Source organism: Monodelphis domestica, chromosome 7, assembly GCF_027887165.1.
Source record: "Monodelphis domestica isolate mMonDom1 chromosome 7, mMonDom1.pri, whole genome shotgun sequence".
Lineage (NCBI taxonomy): Eukaryota > Metazoa > Chordata > Mammalia > Didelphimorphia > Didelphidae > Monodelphis > Monodelphis domestica.
In genome coordinates, this window is record NC_077233.1 from 236,088,223 (window position 1) to 236,107,706 (window position 19,484).

Here is a 19,484-nt window from a genome sequence, read left to right on the forward strand (position 1 = left end):
ACTTCCCCATATCCTCCCCCATTCCCTCTGAAATTGGACAATGCGCAGGCGTACTCTAACCAAAAAAAAGGAGGGAGGGAAGTCTGGGTCTGCAGTGAACGCATGCGTACAAGATTGGGCTCCTTTTTACAACACTTTTAGTAGGATGATTTGTCCATCCTTCGAAATTAAATTGAATGTTTATGTAGGTATTGAGTCAAAGTATTTGGGACTCCCTGTATTCTCTAACGACGATTCAACCAAACATTTATTAAGTTCTTGTTATATAAATGGAAAGAACAACCATAAAAAAATAGTCAAAAATGAATGTTTGGAAATTTAAGAGAACAAGCTTGACTCCAAAAAAGAAACATGAGAGAACACCTCAATCCTTTGAGGGGTTTGGGAGAAAGGGCGAGTGCACAGGTGCAGAACGCTACCTAAACCTTCAGTTTTTCCCAGGTATTAATAATAATAACTAACATTTATATACCTCTTTCGAGTGTGCAAGCACTTTATAAATATTACCGCACTCTATATATATTACCTCATTTTATCCTCACAACAACCCTGGGAGGTAAATGCTATTATTCCTCCCACTTTACATCGGGGAAACTGGAGAAACTAGCCCAGGGTCACACGGTTGGTTAATGTCTGAGGCTGGATCTGAATGTAGGTCTTCCTGGCTCCTGATTCAATTCTGTCCAAGCTATCTGTATTGATGGGGTTTGCTGGATTTTTCTTTCTTCTATAGTTTCTCTTTTTTTCCCTTTTTCTTTAAAAAAATGTCTATCATAAGGGGTGACCTTCTGGGAAGCATGTGGAAGGGAATCTAGGTGACACAAAAACAAAAGATATCAATAAAGATCTATTTCAAAAGAACCATAGCTATTCAAGACACTGGGCTAGAAGCTGAGAAAAGAAAATGGGGAAATAAAAAAAACTAAAACAAAAAGCCCATCCCTGCCCTAAAGAGGTAAGTGCAACCTGTACACACATTAATAAAAAGAAAGTAAGCCTTTTCACTTGCTGTCTCCTATTTCTGGAATTTTTTACCTCATCATCACCTCTCAGCATTTCTTCAAAACTCAGCTGGAACACAACTTTCTACATGAAACCTTTCTTGATTCTCCAAGAATCACGTTAAATAAAATGTAAACACTTCCAGTTCTATCAACAAGCATTTATTAAGTTTCTTCTACATTCCTGGCACTGTCTGGAACACTTGCAAAAGTAAAACAGTTCTTGCCCTCAAAGAGCTTACCTTCTGATGGAGAAGATACATGGACAGAGCTAACCTGCCTGCTTTCAGCCCAGAATTATCTCAGCACTCGTGATTTAGAGGTAATGAAGCACTTTGTTGTTCAGTTGTGTCCTACTCTGTTACCCCATTTGGAGTTTTCTTGGCAAAGATACTAGAGTGGTTTGTCATTCCTCCTCTAGCACATTTTACACATGAGGAAACTGAGTCAAAAAAGGTTAAGAGACTTGCTTAGTTAATGAATCTCTAAGGCCATATTTGAATTTAGGAAGATGAATCTTTCTGACTCCATCCTAGTCACTCTATCCACTGAGCCATGTATCTATCCCTCAGGGTCATATAAAGAATTAGTAATAGCCAAATTTTGAACCTAGCTCTTCCAACTCTAGTTCCACTACTCATTCCATATATCAACACCTTTTTCAATTTGACAACCGTGTTTGTATCCAAATCATCCCAAAAGTGTACTTTGCACATAGTAGGTGGCAGCACTTAATAAGTATTTATTGAGCTATTGTTGAATTATTTCTACATATGAAATCATTAATTTAGAGTGATGAAATCTCAGAGATCACCCAGTACAGAGCCTCTGTACTTTACAAAGGAGGAAACTTGGCCCCAAATGTTCAATGATTTACTAAAGCTAGTAAATGGAAGATCTGGGATTAAAATTGAGGATTCCAATTCTAGCCTTCTTTTTATTGTACCACACATCATCCAATTCAACCCCCTCAAACACAATAGGAAACTGAGACCCAGAACGAGGGAAGATCATGGCTCAAGAACTAGCAAATGTCAGAGCCAGGATTTGACACTCCTTCCCCCAACCTCTGGCTCTCAGGTCCACACCTTTGCCTGGCAACACAATATTGGCTGGTATCCTCGTAGGTCTTCAAGAAAAGTTGTCTGTGGCTCTAAGAAATTAGCCAAAGTCTATCCCTGGTAAGGTTTTCAGAATGTTCAATTAAGAAACAGATTGCTGACCAATATGTAGCATGTAAACAGTCTACCTCTCCCAATGTAAGTTATACATACAAACAGGATTTTCCATCTCCTTTCACTTGTCTGATTACAGGGCAAGCTTATTCCCTTGGTTGTGAAAGGATATGGTTACAAAGTAATAAGGGAAAGAACTTCAACCCTAGAGTTTTGTTTTTAATTCCATTGAAGATTTATTGACAACTTCCCCCATCCCTGGAGTTTTTGTCCTTCTAAAAGCCCTTTAATAATTTTAATGATAGCAGACTGGAAAGATTTGGACAAACAGAGAAGGAGGCAAGTAGCTAGACTGTAAGCAAATTGAGGGAAGGGACTGTCTTTTACCACTTTTTGCATCTTCAGTGCTTAGCACATTATAAAGAACCTACTGTGTCCCAACCATTGTACTAAACACTTTGGGATACAAAGAAGAAAGATAGTCCCTGTTCTCAAGGAGGTCATAACCTAATGGGGTAAACAACTGGCAACCCACTACATATAAATAATATAGACCTGAAAAATAGGAGATAAGGAGATCAGAAAAGCCTTCTTATAGAAGGTGGGATTTTTAGCTGGATCCTAAGGGGGATGTTTTCTATCCAGGATCTGGATCCGACTTTGGATATCCCAGTATCTAAACTTAGATATTATTAGATATTATTCTGAAGTGATAGATACAGTGCTGGATTTAGAGTAAAAAAAATGTGTACAAAACCCACCTGACACCCTAAACCCTTAGTGCCTCTGTTTCCTCACCTGTAAAATACAGGTGTTAGACTCAATAGCCTTTAAGGTCCCTTCCAGTTCGAACCATAGGATCCCATGATATCCAAAGAGATAGACCAGGAAAGGATAGACACCAGGAGTTGACCCCTGGGTTGAACTGTCCTCACTTTCCCATAAGCCCTCAGCCCATCCCCACTCCACAAAAGCTCTCAACAGGCCAAATTTCTCAATCTTTGAAATGGGGTAAGCTAGCTAAGCACTGCAAGATTCCAATTTAGGACCATTCTGCTAACAACACTGAAAGAGTAAAAACTGTTTTGCCCCTTTATTCCATGCAAACCCATCCCACACTAGACCTCTGCCAGATTTTTTTTCAAACCACAGCTCCCAAAAAGCGCCTTGAGATCCAGTTTAACCTGATACTTCTGCTTTTTTCCTCTTCCACCTCCTCTTTGAAGCCTTGCGTTCTGGCTTTTTCAAAAGACCGTGCCATTCAGCCAGCCGCCAGACCAAAAGGCCTCCCTGCGCTGGGTTCTAGGAAGGGGGGAGCATCAAGAGAGGAAGAAATCGCTCCACCCCAGCTAGGGAGCCTCATCCAGTTCCACTCTGGAACAGGTACTCCTACCCTGGAACAGAAAACGGGGAGGGACGATACCGTAAAAAAAATTCCATACTCCAACCCCATTTTCCCCAATTCCCCTACCCCGCCCCCCCCCGACACGCACGGCCCCATCTGGACCTTGACCCAGGTCTGCTGATAAGGGTGAGGAGAATTCAGGCCAGGGTCCCCCCGGTAATGTCCCTTCACTCTCCAGAGCCCGAGCTTCGCTACCCAGACAAGTCCGGGAGAAGGTCAGACTTGAGACAGACGTGTCGCAATGGTTGTAGTGGTGGGCTCTGGCAGCGGAGTCTGCAACCCTGTCTTGGGGAACTGGGTAAGTGTTTTCCAGTCCTACCCCGCCACCCCACCCCATTCCTTCTAGGGAATCTCTAGTGAAGCTGAGCTGATCTTTCAGACCGGTGGGAAGAAGAATTATAGAGGAAGAGAAAAACCCCCCTCTGCACCCCATTTTCCCCGCCCAGCCTTATGCTTGTCCCACCCCGAGAAAGAAATGCAAGCTTTGCCGTAGGTGAGTTTCCAAATGGTAGTAGGCAAAGCTGGAACCCCCTCTTTTGCTTGCCCCTTCGGCTCTCTAGTACCCCAAATTCTACAGCTCTCCCTGCGTGTGGCAGAGAGAATAAGAGGGGGGCGGGAAAGAGGAGACTGACAGACAGACGACAGACAGACAGAGGACAGACAGAGTCAGAGAGGAAAGGGGAGAGAGAGAGAGAGAGAGAGAGAGAGAGAGAGAGAGAGAGAGAGAGAGAGAGAGAGAGAGAGAGAGAGAGAGAGAGAGAGAGAAGAGAGAGAGAGAGAGAGAGAGAGAGAGAGAGAGAGAGAAAGAGAGAGAGAGAGAGAGAGAGAGAGAGAGAGAGAGAGAGAGAGAGAGAGAGAGAGAGAGAGAGAGAGAGAGAGAGAGAGAGAGAGAGAGAGAGAGAGACAGGAAAGGGTGTGGGTTGGAGAGACACAGAGAGACACAGAGAGAGACAGAGACAGACAGAGAGACAGAGAGAGAGAGAGAGGAAAAGGGGGGAGAGAGAGACAGACAGACAGAGAGGTCTCCTGAGCTCTAGCTCTTCCCACCCCACACTTGAGGAGAAGGAAGGAGTGCAAAAGGCAAAGAAGGCAGTTCTCTGAAACTGGGATGCCCTGTAGCAATCCTAGAGCTTTATAAAAGATCTGCCTTATCTATGCATCATCTTGACCTGGAACTGGGAGAATTCCTCTTTGGCTTAGGGCAGATAAGCTTGATTGGTGGGAGAGACTCTCAGAACACCTCTCTCCAGGGGTTCTTTCCCACCATGACAACACCATGTTCAGGGATTTGTGGATGCAGCTGCAAGACTTGAGCATTTATATATGTAAAGACCAGAGATTTCCAGTGGAGACACAAGACTGGACTTGAGAGGCACCTCAAGAATCCTGGAGATAAGGAGATGTCACTTCGTCCTGGCCCTTGCCTTTGTCTAAAATCATTTATGAAAAAGAGCTCTCTATACAGTTATACAGATACAAGTATCCAGTGAGATTCCCCATACTTCTTACCATGCTAAGACAAAATCACCTTCACTTCATAGTTTCAATATCAGAAAATAACAGCAAAATCTACTTCCAGTCATTTGCAATTAAACTGAATATTAAACTCCTACTAAGCACACTGCACTAGATGCTAGGAAAAACAAATGAAGAACATTTTCAATCTAATAGAAGGGGGTCACTAGGTGACTCAATGTGGTGGCTCTGGAGTCAGGAAGACCCGAGTTCAAATATCCCTAGCTAAGGTTCCGAGTGCATGTAGCAGGGGTTTATCCTTTCCCTCTTGCCCAAGACAATATAGTTAGTATAGCCAAAATGAAAGTAAGGTAGCTAAGTGGCACCAGTGGCTAGAGGAACAGGCCTGAACTCAGAAAGACACATTTTCCTTAGTTCAAATCTGACCAAAAGATCCTGAACAAGTCACTTAACCTTATTTGCCTCAGTTTCCTCATCTGTAAAATGTGCTAGAGAAGGAAATGGCCAACCATTCCAGGATCTCTGCCTAGAAAACACCAAACAGGGTCATGAAGAGTGAGACAAGCCTGAGCTCAAAGTTCTCTCCTCATTGCTGTATCTGTATTACTCAATTCTCCAGGTCTTTGGGAGGGGTGGAGCTGATGAAAGATTGAGAGAGAAAAGAAGTCCTGGTCTTTTGGCTCTCTGCTTTGAGAGCTGGTTCTCTCCTCTCTCAAGATTTCATCAACTCTACCCTTAGGCAAGCATGGAGGATTAAGAAATCAGTTTCCACCAAAAAGGAGAATCTCATGCTTTCAGCCAGGGGTTACACTACTAACAAAGAATATACAAAAAATATATGATCCTGATTTGCATGTATAGTTCAATGTAAAGGGGAGCTCCAAACTTCAGTAGGAGACAGAGAACACTTGGAGCTGGGGAGATATGGAAAGATATGCAAGAAGAAGCATTTCAACAGATTGAGAAGGAAATGAATATATTCCAGCTGTGGGAAATGGTGCTAGGAGAGTCTGGTCTTGTCCTTTGAGGCTGAAGGTAGTGAGTGAGTGTAGATAAAACTAGAAAAGGACATTTCAGAGTGTTTATTACTTTCATATCTGTTGCTTCTTATGCTTGCTAGCTATGTGACCCAGAGAAAGTCATTCAGGCTCTTGAAGCCTCGGTTTTCTCATCTACAAAATGAAGTCTCTCTCACTGGGTTGTTATGAGACTCAAAACACTTTGCAAACCTTAATGCACTATATTTTATTCAGTTGTTTCAGTCATATCTGACCCTTTGTGACCCCACTGGATTTTCTTGGCAAAGATACTAGCTTGACTTGCCATTTCCATCTCCAGCTCATTTTGCAGATGAGGAAACTGAGGCAAACAGGGTTAAGGGACTTGGCTAAGAGGCTGGAGTTGAACTTGGAATCTTCTGACTCTGACCCAGCACTGTATCCATTGCACCACCTAGTTGCCTCCAATAACAAATAATACTAACACTGTGCACTCTGCTAAGTTGAGTTGTGGGTCACACTACTAAAAAAGAGTGCTTTACAAATATTATTTCATTTGATCCTCACCACAGTCCTGGGAGGTAGGTACTATATTATTCCCATTTTGTAGATGAGGAAAAGGAAGCAGATAGCAGTTCAGCAACATGCCCAGAGTCACCCTGCTAATTTCTGAGATTGGATTTGAACTCAGGTCTTCCTGACTCTGAGTCTATTGTGTTATATACATGGTACCACCTATGGTGAAGGACATCTATCAGATAGATGACGTGATATAAGAGAAATGGTTGAAGCAGCTCGAATGCCGAGACCAATGAAGAGGAGATTCATGGAAACTGTCTTTAAGAAATTGAAGAGGGTCTAACTTGTTTTGTTGGGCAGAATTTCAAGTGGTGGGATAGAAATATCAAAGAGACAACTTAAGTTTTGATGCCAGGAAAAACTTCCTAGAAGTTAGTTAAAGCTATCCCAAAATGGAATGTCTTGCCTCAAGGAATAGTTGAATTCCTTCTCCTTGGAAGTCCTTAGGCGAAGACTGAATGACTGAGTGAAGATTCTTGGTTGAACTAGAGCAAAGGTGTCCAGCATGTAATCCTTGAGTCACATACTCCAAACTAGATTAAAATGTCATTTGTTGTTCTGTCTGACTCTTTGTGACCTCATTTGGGGCAACTGTGATTATAATTCATCATGACTACCACCACCCATCCCCAACCAATGGGTCCCAAATACCACTAGGTTCCCAAGGCAAGATTACATTTTCCCCTAAGGCTTCTAGGTGTGTTCTGAGAGACTGGGGACATCTTTCTAATACTAGTGACTCCAGTCAGGAATTCAATTACTTATTATAATTAGTATCTCCCTTTGAATGAATGAATGAATGAATGAATGAATGAATAAAACATTTATTAAATGCTTTCTGTGTGCTCAGAACTATGTGAAGCTCTGGGGATACAAGTTGAAAAGGAAGCCCCTGCTCTCCAGGACTCACATTCTAATAAAGGAGACAACACATATGGTGCAGCAGCAAAACAGATACCAATGCCTCTTCTTTAATAGCATTTTTAAATGTCACTATGCCCAGGGCTCATAGGTTCAGTCCTGGGCTGTCAACAACAAAGTGGCTTGCTTGGCACAAGCTTTTGGCTTCTAACTTTCCCTAAAGGAGTCCGGTAGCATTATCTAGGCTAGTCTACCTGCCCTGTATGGGACGATTGGCTGACTGTTGGTAGGAATGCATGGCCTCCTTCCACAAGATTTGTTTCCCTAGATGATGTCTCTAAGGGCTATTCTAGTAGGTGAACCAGTCAGCAAAGGGATGCTGTCCCTCACTCTCAGGGTTCTTGCACTCGTCTGTTAGTTGATCAGTATTTGGTGCTAGTGGTGATGAGGAAGGTGGGCCCCTTCGATATAATATCATGGACTGACCCAACAATTAATTAATATTTTAATAATGATAATAATACAAATAATAAAAATATATAATATTTTATTTTTATTTTTATTTTTAAAATATAAAATATTTTATTTTTATATAAAATGTTTTATTTTATTATATTTAAAATATAAATAATAAAAATATAAGTAAACATAAATATTATTTATTATTCAATCATATTAATAGTTAAATGAGAAAACAGTCTCATTTACTGAGAAGATATAGCAAGGACAAAATTAAAACATATTGCCAAAAAACTAGGGTCTGCTCATCCCCTAGGTCAGCTCAGCCCTGGGGAAAAAGAGCCCAAATTTCGAACACCAAAATCCTGGTCAAATGAATCAGCATCAGCAAATGATATGATTTCACCAGTGAAAAGGACACCAAATCAGATGCATTAACATATGACTTGCCATGCACTTTCCACGATTTACTGCTAAAACCTTCAATGTGCATTGTCTCTCCCTATAATAACTATAATTCATTGCATATAGATAGAATAGAATAGAATTAAAATGGAATGCCCTCCTTGAGGACAGAGACTGTCTTACTTTTCTTTTTGTACTCCCAGCTCCTAGTACAATGCTTTGCCCATAGTCAGTGATTTATAAAGGCTTTTTCTTTCATTCCCAGAACATGAGTTCTTTAGGGGCAAAAACTGTTTTATTTTTTACTTTTATCCAGGTGCCTAATGCAGTTGTTGGTATAAAGTAGGTAGGAGGGACTTGGTAAATACCTTTTTGTTGACTGATTGAAATGTTTCTGATCCTAGCACTCCTCTCTGACACCTAATAAGTACTTAATACAGTAGATCAATAAACATTTATTAAGAGGCAGCTAGGTATCACAATGAATAGAGCACTAAGCCTGAAGTAAGGAGGACCTGGGTTCAAGTGGGACCTCAGACACTTCCTAGCTGTATGACTCTGGGCAAGTCACTTAACCCAAATTGCCTACCTCTTGCTGTTCTGTCTTAGAATTGATACTAAGACAGAAAGTAAGGTGGGTTTTTTTTAAATTATTAAGTGCCTACTATGTGCCTGGAATCGTGCCAACAGCTGGTGATATAAAAAGAGGCAAAAAATAGTCCTTGTCCTCAGGGAACTTATGATTTAAATATTTACTGGCTAATTAATCCTTGTGATATTATTTCCTAAAATTTTCACTCCACAGTTCCCTTATACATCTATAATACTCAACAAACACAAATTTTGCACCTATTGATGACACACTGTGCTAAGTACTGCAAAAGATGCAGAATGAAGCAAATGAAGCAAAATCCTTGACATCATTTATTATGGGCATATTAGAATAAGGGACAGGGATAAAGGATGAAAATCAGTGGGACAATGGAGGCAGGGCTGTGTAGGAACAAACTGGATGCTGATGATGAGGGGAAGAGAAAGGTACTTATTTGCTTAGAATCGGGGAAAAAGCTTTAGCACCACAGCTGATCTCTGGGAATATAGGCTAAGAGGCATACACTTACCATGCAGAGGCAAGCTGTGAACTACCTGCTTACCTAGGGTGAGAGGTGGGAGGAACCTGGATCAGCACCCAAAAAGGTGGGAGCTCTCAAAGACAGGAGTAGCAATCCTGGCAGTAGTCCTAGCAGGGGAAAGTCCAAGTGTGGGTTTCAGGTAAAATCCATTTAGACTGACCTCTTCATATTGTGCTGGTATGTTTATACCCTGAAATATTCTATCCATAGGTCAGCAAATACCCTGTGGTCTTTGGAAGAAAAGGGTTTTTTTTTATAAAAGGTTGGACTGGATTATTATTTAAGAATAGGGTTGCCAGAAATTTAATTAATATCAAAGAGATTTATTTATAATTTATTTACAAAATATAGAAAGAGTGAAGTTAGAAATCAGAGAGAGGATAGGTTAAGATATCTAGCCTAAGCACTAAGTAATATACTCCTGGCTCCTGGCTCAACCCAGGCAGGGAGGGTTAGTCCTTAGCCAGAGGGGCCTTGGCAAGACCGAGGACCTGGGAAAGTCTCTCAAGAGGTAAGTCTCTCCTGAGGCTAGTCAGAAAATCCAGGAAAGGAGTCAGCCTTTTCACTCACCACATGTCAGTCCAAAGGAAGAGATTCAAGGACAGTCTCACCAGGAAAGGTCTCAGGTCCAATCAGCAGATTCATCACCAGCCTCCAACTCAAACTCAGAACTCCAGAAGAAGCTGAAGTTCTCCCAGGAAGTTGTAACTCCCTTTTAAAGACTTTCTTTTGCATCACTTCCTATGCCTTCCTCCACTTTCACATCTACCAATTATAGTTGAAGCTTTGCTTAGAACCACCTGGGGGCAGTCAGTTTGAAGCTGATTCATCACCCACTATGACACACCTGGATCACAGACCTCTTGATTCAATGATTAAGTGGGATGTTTACATTTTTGGTGATTAAATCTAAAAATGGGCAGCAGATTTCATTTAATCTTCACAATCAGGGGAGAGTTAAATTTAATTTTTATAGGTCCCCTAGAGCAAGGGTCCTTAATTTTTTTTTTGCATCATTGACCCCTTAAGTAGTCTGGTGAATCCTATGGATCTCCTCACAATGATGATTTTTAAATGCAGAAAATGAAATACATAGGATTACAAAAGGTATTAATTTTATTGAAATATAATTATCAGGGGCAGCTATGTGGCTCAGTGAATTGAGAGCCAAACTCAGAGATAGGAGGTCCTGAGACCAAATCTGGCCTCACACATGTCCTCATTGTGTGACCCTGGGGACCAATCGTTGATTCTAAGACAGAAGGCAAAGGTTTAATGATAACAATAATAATAAAGGGGGGGGGAGAAAAACAAATATAATTATCAAAAAAAAAGGTTTTTTAAAAGAAGTTAATGGACCCCAAGTTCAGAACCATTGCATCTAGGATATACCAAACTCGATACAGAGTAGCTGACTAATACTCCTTCTCTATGTTTGTCTTGGTACAGAATTGGAATGAAACCCAGTCACTGGGACTCCAGATGTCCAGCCTATGCCTCATGAATGCAGCTGTGGCCTGGCTCCCCTCAGTCTATCTGTGGGTCATTAGCCCCTTCTACTTCCTCTACCTTCGCTACAACAACAAGGGCTACATCCGGATGTCATGCCTCTTCAAAACTAAAATGGTAGCAGCTGCTGGAGTTCCTGGCCTTACTATAAGCTTGATAGCAATTAATTAACCAATACTTATTCACCATGTGCTCAACACCATGCAAGGGACTTTGAAATAAACAAATCTAAGTCTCTTTCCTCAAGAAAGTTTACAGTCTAATGATGGGGAGCAATTATTACAAATGGAATAATCAAAGAACAGTACAAGACAATCTATAAGTAAAGGCTAAATTATAGATTCCAGATCATAACTGGTTAAGTTGTTCAAAGGATGAGGGAGATTACAATAGATGCAGTGACAGTGTTTATTGCATAATGGGGTTTTGAGGTTTATAAAATCTTTTACATAGTTTATTTCATTTGATCTTCACAACTCCATATGGGAAATATTGTTATTATCCACATTTTATAGATAAAAAAAAAAAACAGAGATCTAGCAGGGTTAATTCATTTACCCAGGGTCATACTGTTTTGAAGTAGCTTGAAGCAAGATTCAAACCTAGATCTTCTGGAATCAGAGACTATTACTTTGTCCAAAAGTTTTACAAAGGAAGGAGATGGTACTTAAAGTGGCTTTAAAGGATGTTCCATCCTCATCTCAATTAGAAACAGGATGAACTTTTAGTATTCAGTTCATTCCCTCCCACCCCATCCCCACTTTTTTTTTTTGTGGTTTCTTATTTGTGCCTTTGAGGAACTATTTTCTCCCCATAATTCAAATCTTGATGTCTTAATGTAAAATGATGCTAAACATGTTTTCTTCTTTGGATGCCATTATTATTTTTGCTGTGTGTAATAATAGCCATATTTGTCCATGTGGGCAGAAAAGGGTAATGAGGGAGCAATAATTCTCTTCAAGATAACAAGTCCTTTTCCATTTTAGTCATCATTCATCTCTCTAGGATTCAAGTACCCAAATTTCTTCTATTATTTCTAGTACTAGATGGATCTGTACCATTGATCTTGTCGTATCTCTAATCTGTGTCAATCCCCAAATCATCTCCCTTCTTTGGGCTCTCAGTTTCCTTATCTATAAAACAAGAAAGTTGGTGTAAATTATTTCTAAGGTGCCTTTCCAATTCAGTATTCTCCAATTTGATTATCATTTTGTGCTTAAAATAATGTGATGACGTGATAATGTGAAGACTTCACTTAGTGGAATGGGTAGAGAAGAACAATTTGTTCTAAGGGCCATGAAAGTAATTGAAGCAGACGCTATGAAGTGCTTAGAGTCTGGTGAGATATGGAAGATACCAAGGTCACCTACCACATCCTGGGTCATTACCAGTCATCCTGACTTTTGTCTTCCTATTGGACATCAATGACTCTGAGAGAGAAAGTGAGGTTGACAACTTTGTGAAACTCTGCCTCATTGAAATATAATTCATGCACAAGTCAAAACATCACATATCATTGGTCCTCTTAAAAATGAAAGGTAACAATAGCTATGTGATGATAATAATCATTAACATTTCTATGGTTCTTTAAGGTTTGCAAGGCACCTTACATATATTATGTCACAAAGATCTTCTGAGGTGGGTGCTATTTTCATCCCCATTTTAAAGATAAGGAAACTGAGACTGAGAAAATTGACTCATCTGAGGTCATACACAGCCAGTACTGAGGCAGAATTTGAACTTCAGGTTTCTTGAAGTCAAATCCAAGGATCTAGCCATTGGATGTAGGAAAAGTTGATCACCTTTACTTTTCCCTTTTTTGTTCCAAACTCAAATGAATCTTGTTCTTCTTAGGTGCTTGGCTTCACCTTGGTCCTCCTATGTTTTTCTAACATAATCTTCACTCTTTGGAAAATCAAAAAAGGAATCCCTCAAGCTCCTGAATTCCTGATTAATCCTACAGTGTGGCTCATCACCATGGTAATAACCAGAGTTTAGCTTTTGCGTGTTAAATTTTGCTGGGATAGAGAAGAAACCAAAGGTGGGCTTGGGACAAGAGTGTTTTCATTTTCTCACAGTCTTTGCACTTTCTTCAGGCTCTAAAGTCCCCTTGCTGTTGCTTCCCTCCTTGTAGATCCTGGCAATTTTCCTGATCCATTTGGAGAGAAGGAGGGGGATCCAGTCATCAGGAGTGCTATTTATTTACTGGCTGCTCTGCTCCTTCTCCATGGCGGTCACAGTCAGTGCCACCGTACACCAAGCCCTACAAGGAGTAAGTAGATGAAGGGCATAGTTGGAGCCTGGGAACCCAGGCTATATACAAATATAAGTATTTATTACATGACTATGACCCTGGGCAAGTAACTTAACCCTGTTTGCTTCAATTCCTCATCTGTCAAATGAACTGGAGAAAGAAATGGCAAACCATTCCAGTATCTCTGCCAAGAAAACCTCAAATGGGGTCACAAAGAGTAGGAGACAATTAAAAAATGACTGAACAACTATCCACAAAGTGAGTCAGTGTGGCATAATAAATAGAGAGTGGGGTTGGAGGCAGCAGGATTTGACTATAAAATCCTACCTCCTATACTTAGTGTGTGACCTTGGGCAAGTCCTTTAACATCTACATGACTCCAGAAACTTCTTGGGATTCATTTACTAAGTGGGTTATGATCTGAGAATGGAAAAGACTCCCATAGTGAGAATTTTCTACATTGAGGAAATTATAGTTTTATGCATATGCACAAGATGTTTGGGATATAAAAATTAATGAGATAGAATAATAGATAATCATTTCTTGAACAAGATGGCTTTTTTATCTTGGCCCAAAGAGAAGGGGGAAGGACATAAAAATTTAATAATAATATCATTGCTTAATATAATATTAATAATTAACATAATATTAATCAATATAAAACATGATAATAATAATAATAACCAAGGTGATCCTTCACTGGCAAGTAGACTCTATTGCCAAAGATCATATGTAAATCAGTTTTAGTGTAAAATTTTTGGGGGAATTTGAAAGACATTTTTTCATGGAAACAATGTCTGCATATTATTACACTACTAGGTCTACCTATAAATTTATTTAAACCCATAATGTCACTGAACTATAATACTCAAATGAGATAATGTATGCAAGATACTTTCCCAATTTTAAAGCTCTATATAAATGTCAATTATCATGTTTATTGGCATGTAATTCTTGCAAATATTTGAAGGGTTTAAAGACTAAGGAAGGAGAAATTATCATGAGAGGAAATTGGAAAAAGGCATATTCTAAAACAATTATGGCTAAGGCGTTGCTGTTTAGTCGTGTCCAAGTCTTTATGACCTCATTTAGAGTTTTCTTGGCAGAGATACTGGAATGGTTTTCCATTTCATTCTCCAACTCATTTGACAGATTAGGAAACTGAGGTAAACAGGGATAAGTGACTTGCCCATAGTCACAGTAAGAATCTGGATTCAGATTTGAACTCAGGTCCTCCTGACTCCAGACCTAAGACTCTATCCACTGCACCATATACCTGCCCATTCTAGCCAATCAAGGGAGAATTGGAGGCACAGGACTGAGTGTGCCAGGAAGGAGGCATTTCTCCTGCAGTTACTGCAGGTATGCCCAATTTGGAATCAGAAGAGAACTGGATTCATATCCGGGGGCATTCTGTGGCCATTTACAGTGTCTCTATGAGTCTCAGTTTCCTCATTTGCAAAATGGGGACATTAAAGCCTATTGATGTTGCATTTGCCTCAGAGGGCATTTTTTTTAGACTTATTTACTTAATTAATTTAGAATTTTTTCCCATGGTTATATGATTCATATTTTCCCTCTCCTTCTCCCTTCCCCTTCCCATAGCCAACAAGCAATTCCACCGGGTTTTACATGTATCATTGATCAAGACCTATTTCTATATTATTAATATTTGCAATAGAGTGATTGTTTAGAGTCTACATCCCCGATCATATCCCCATTGACCCCTGTGATAAAGCAGTTGTTTTTCTTCTGTGTTTCTACTCCCACAATTCTTTCTCTGGATGTGGATAGCGTTCTTTCTCATAAGTCCCTCCAAATTGTCCTACATTGTTGCATTGCTGCTAGTAGAGAAGTCCATTACATTCGATTGTGCCACAGTGTATACATCTCTGTATACAATGTTCTCCTGGTTCTGCTCATTTCACTCTGCATCAATTCCTGGAGGTCGTTCTAGTTCACATGGAATTCCTCCACTTCATTATTCCTTTGAGCACAATAGTTTTCCATCACCAACATATACCACAATTTGTTCAGCCATTCCCCAATTGAAGGGCATCCCCTCATTTTCCAATTTTTTGCCATCATAAAGAGTGCAGCTATGAATATTCTTATACAAGTCTTTTTCCTTATTATCTCTTTGGAGTGCAAACCCAGCAGCACTATGACTGGATCAAAGGACAGATAGTCTTTTAAAGTCCTTTGGACATAATTCTAAATTGCCATCCAGAATGATTGGATCAATTCACAACTCCACCAGCAATGTATTAGTGTCCCAATTTTGCCACATCCTCTCCAACATTTATTACTTTCATTTGTTGTCATGTTAGCCAACCTGCTAGGTGTGAGGTGGTACCTCAGAGTTGTTTTGATTTTCATTTCTCTAATTAGAAGAGATTTAGAACACTTTTTCATGTGCTTGTTGATAGTTTTGATTTCTTTATTTGAAAATTGCCTATTCATGTCCCTTGCCCAATTATCAATTTGGGGAATGACTTAATTTTTGTACAATTGATTTAGCTACTTATAAATTTGAGAAATTAGACCCTTGTCAGAGGTTTTTGTTATAAAGATTTTTTCCCACTTTGTTGTTTCCCTTCTGATTTTGGTTGCATTGGTTTTGTTTGCACAAAAACTTTTTACTTTAATGTAATCAAAATCATTCATTTTACATTTTGTAATATTCTCTGTCTTTGCTTGGTCTTAAGTTCTTTCCTTTCCCATAGATATGACAGGCATACTATTCTATGTTCACCTAATTTACTTATAGTTTCCTTCTTTATACTTAAGCCATTTACCCATTCTGAATTTATCTTGGTACAGGGTGTGAGATATTGATCTAAACTTAATTTTTCCCACATTGTTTTCTAATTTTCCCAGTATTTTTGTCCCAAAAGCTGGGATCTTTGGGTTTATTGTATACTATTTTGCTGAAATCATTTACCCCAAGTCTATTCTCAGAGGGTAATTTCTGAGTTTCAAAGAAATATATGGACAGAGTACTTAATAAACCTATATGATATGATTATAGATTGAGAACTAAAAGGATGGTAGCATTTATCCCCTTCATTTTAATCCAGAGAAGATACTTGTTTTGTTACTTGCTTTGGAGGCAGGGTATCACAGTAGAGAGTACATTGATCTTGCTAGGTTTTGAAACAACCTCAGGCACTTACTAGCTGTATGACTCTGGGCAAGTCACTTAATGTCTCTGAGCCTCGGTTTCCTCATCTGTATAATGGGTGGAATTGGACTCAATGACCTCTGTGGTCCCTTCCGGGTGTAACTATGAATCCTGTGACCCCAAGAAGTAGAGTCAGTACTCATACTCAGGTCTACAATTCCAGCTCCAACACACAGTCTATTGCCCCAAATATCATCTTCCTCTAGCCACCATAGCCACTTCAGGGGAAATGTCCTGCCCTGCTCCACCCTGTACCTCTAGACCTAGCTAATTCTTTATATATAAAGAATTTGTATAAATCAACCATTTGTGGATCAAAATCTATTTTAATGCATAGAGGAGACATTTTAAGCCATTTCTAAAAGAATTTTCCCCAGCATATCTACTGTCATTTTTTTTTATTCCTTTGACTCTTCCTTCCCTCACTTTTAATTTAACAAGGTTTATTCCACCCCCATCCCCACTCCATGGGTTAGACCCTTCTTGCTCAGCCATATGAATGAGAGGATTCATTGTATTCCTAGCACCTAGCACAGTGGCTAGTACTTAGTTGGTGCTTAATAAATGCTTTACCCATAATTGCACATGTAAAATCTATATTAGCTTGCTTACTATCTCAGGGAGGGAGGTGGAAAGGGAAAGGAAGGAGGTATGAGAAAGAGAATTTGGAACTCAAAATTTTTTAAATGAATGTTTAAAAAAAGTCTTTGAATGTACTTGGGAAAAATCAAATATTTTTATTTTAAAATAATGTTATAAACATGTAGCTATATTAAGTATGTAATTATATATATTATAAAATAATATTATATATAATTATAAAATAAATGTTTATGGATTGATTGATTGTTCCTAAATTTCACAGGGCTTTCCAGAAGACACTTTCCGCCACCTCATAACCTATTTTCATTCAGCTTTGATTGGTGCACAGTTTGTATTATCCTTCCTAGCAGACCAGCCTCCATTCTTCTCAAAGATTATGCATGACTCCGTAAGTGTCAACCGTGTCACTCTTTCCCCTAAAACAAATAGAAAGAGTAAGGCCCTGCTGTGAGCATCTGGATCCTTCTCCAAAAAAGAGGGGCAAGTTATAGTGTAGTATAGTGAGACTAGACTTCAGAAAACCTGGTTTTAGTACTAGCTCTTTATTGTTTAGTCATCTTTCAGTCATGTCCAACTCTTTGTGACCCCTTTTGGGGTTTTCTTGAAGAAAGGTACTGTTGTAGTTTGCCATTTCTTTCTCTGACTCATTTTACAGATGAGAAAACTGAGGCAAACAGGTTTAAGTGATTTGCTCAGGTTCCCACAGCTAGTAAGTGCCTGATACTGGATTTGAACTCAGATCTTCCTGATTCCATTACTGGAGCTCTAGCCACTGGACCACCTAGCTGCCCTTCACCCTGACTCTGCTACAAACATGTCACTTCTTAGGGTCTGTTTCCTCATCTGAATGGGAGGGAGGGGAAAGTGAATGATACAGATAAGTTCTCCAGTAGTTTACAACTCTATGGGTCTGTGATTCTAAAATATCCATCTTATTAGCTGACTACCTTTTGTGCTGTGTGAACCTGAGCCTGTTAGCACAACCCTGTTAGCCTCAGTTTCCTCATCTGTAAAATATTTTAGAAGGAAATGGGAAACCACTCCAGTATATTTGCCAAGAAAACCCCAAATAGGGTCCCAAAGAGTCAGACATGACTTAAATGACTAAACAGCAAACATGCCTGGTGTGACAGAGGTTGGCACATAAGAAAAGTACCAGGCGGAATCTTTCTGATCCACCTATAAACCTTCTCCATTACGCCAGTATGGTGGGACCATAACTTTTCCAGGGCCACATAGCTAGTAAATTTTTGAGGCCAGATTTGAACTAAGGAAGATGAGTCTTTGTGATTCTAAGCCCAGTGCTCTATCCACTGCACCCTCCTAGCTAACACATAGTAAGTGTTTAATTAACACTTGTTTCCATCCTATTTTGAAAGAATTTACAGTCAGGGTAGGGAGACAAATACACACATGAAATAATTAAAGAAATGCTATATTTAATCAATTTTGAACTAACAAACATTTGCTTTTCAGGAATAAGAGCTATTTTCACTGTCTTAATATCCTCATAGAATGTTCCCTACTATTTCACAGAGAAGGGAAGTGATTTGTCCAAATAGCAGAGATAGGATTTAAGCTCACATTTTCTGACTCTTACTTCAGTGATCTACCAACTAGTCAGTCAACAAACATTCATTAAGTACAGTCTTCATACTGTGTTAAGCCAAGGATGCAAAGAAAGACAAAAATATTGTCCCTGTCTTCTGGGAGTTTACATTCTAAAAGGGGACACAACCTCTAAATAAGTATGTACCTTTAGGATACCTACAGTGTAAATGGTAGGTAATCTCAGAGGGAAGGCACTAGCAGTAGTGGAGAATCAGGAAAAAAAAAACTACTGAAAAAAGATGGGATTTGAACTGAATCTTGAAGGAAGCCAGGAAAACCAGAGGTGAGGAATTACAGCATCCTAGGCTTCAGGGACAGTCAGTTCAAAGGCATGGAGACTAGAGATGGAGTGTTATGTTTGATGAACAGCAGGCAGTATAGTTGGGATCAGAGAATATGTGGAGGAGAGAAAAGTTCAAGAAGCTGGAAAGGTAGTAATTATAAGAAGATTGGAAAAGGTCAAATTATGAATGGCTTTAAATGTTAAGAATGAGAACTTTATATTTGATCCTGAAAATGATTGGGACTTATTAGAGTTTACCATGGAGCAGCTGAGTGACACACTGAGGGGATACCTACCCTAAAGTCAAGAAGACTCATCTTCCTGAGTTCAAATCTGGTCTCAGACTAGCTTTATGACCCTGGGCAAGTCATTTAACCTTGTTTGCCTCAGTTCCTTTTCTGTAAAATGAGCTAGGGGAGGAAATGGAAAACCACTCTACCATCTTTGCCAAAAAAATCCCAAAATGGGGTCACAAAGAGTCACACAAGACTAAAACATGACTGAACAACAACAAGGGTACCGTGGTCAAATGTGTACCTAAGGAAGAT

At 39.6% G+C, this 19,484-nt stretch overlaps 1 protein-coding gene across 1 annotated transcript in view; it reads left to right on the forward strand.

Moving 5' to 3' along the window:
* The first annotated feature begins 3,682 nt into the window (after positions 1–3,682).
* ABCC6 (ATP binding cassette subfamily C member 6) overlaps positions 3,683–19,484 on the forward strand; it is an 84,226-nt gene continuing 68,424 nt past the window's right edge. Inside the window, 5 exon segments of the mRNA XM_056806308.1 lie at positions 3,683–3,879; positions 10,942–11,118; positions 12,856–12,981; positions 13,136–13,273; positions 17,305–17,430. Of these exon segments, the coding sequence (XP_056662286.1) occupies positions 3,823–3,879; positions 10,942–11,118; positions 12,856–12,981; positions 13,136–13,273; positions 17,305–17,430 (624 nt within the window). The 5' untranslated portion in view covers positions 3,683–3,822.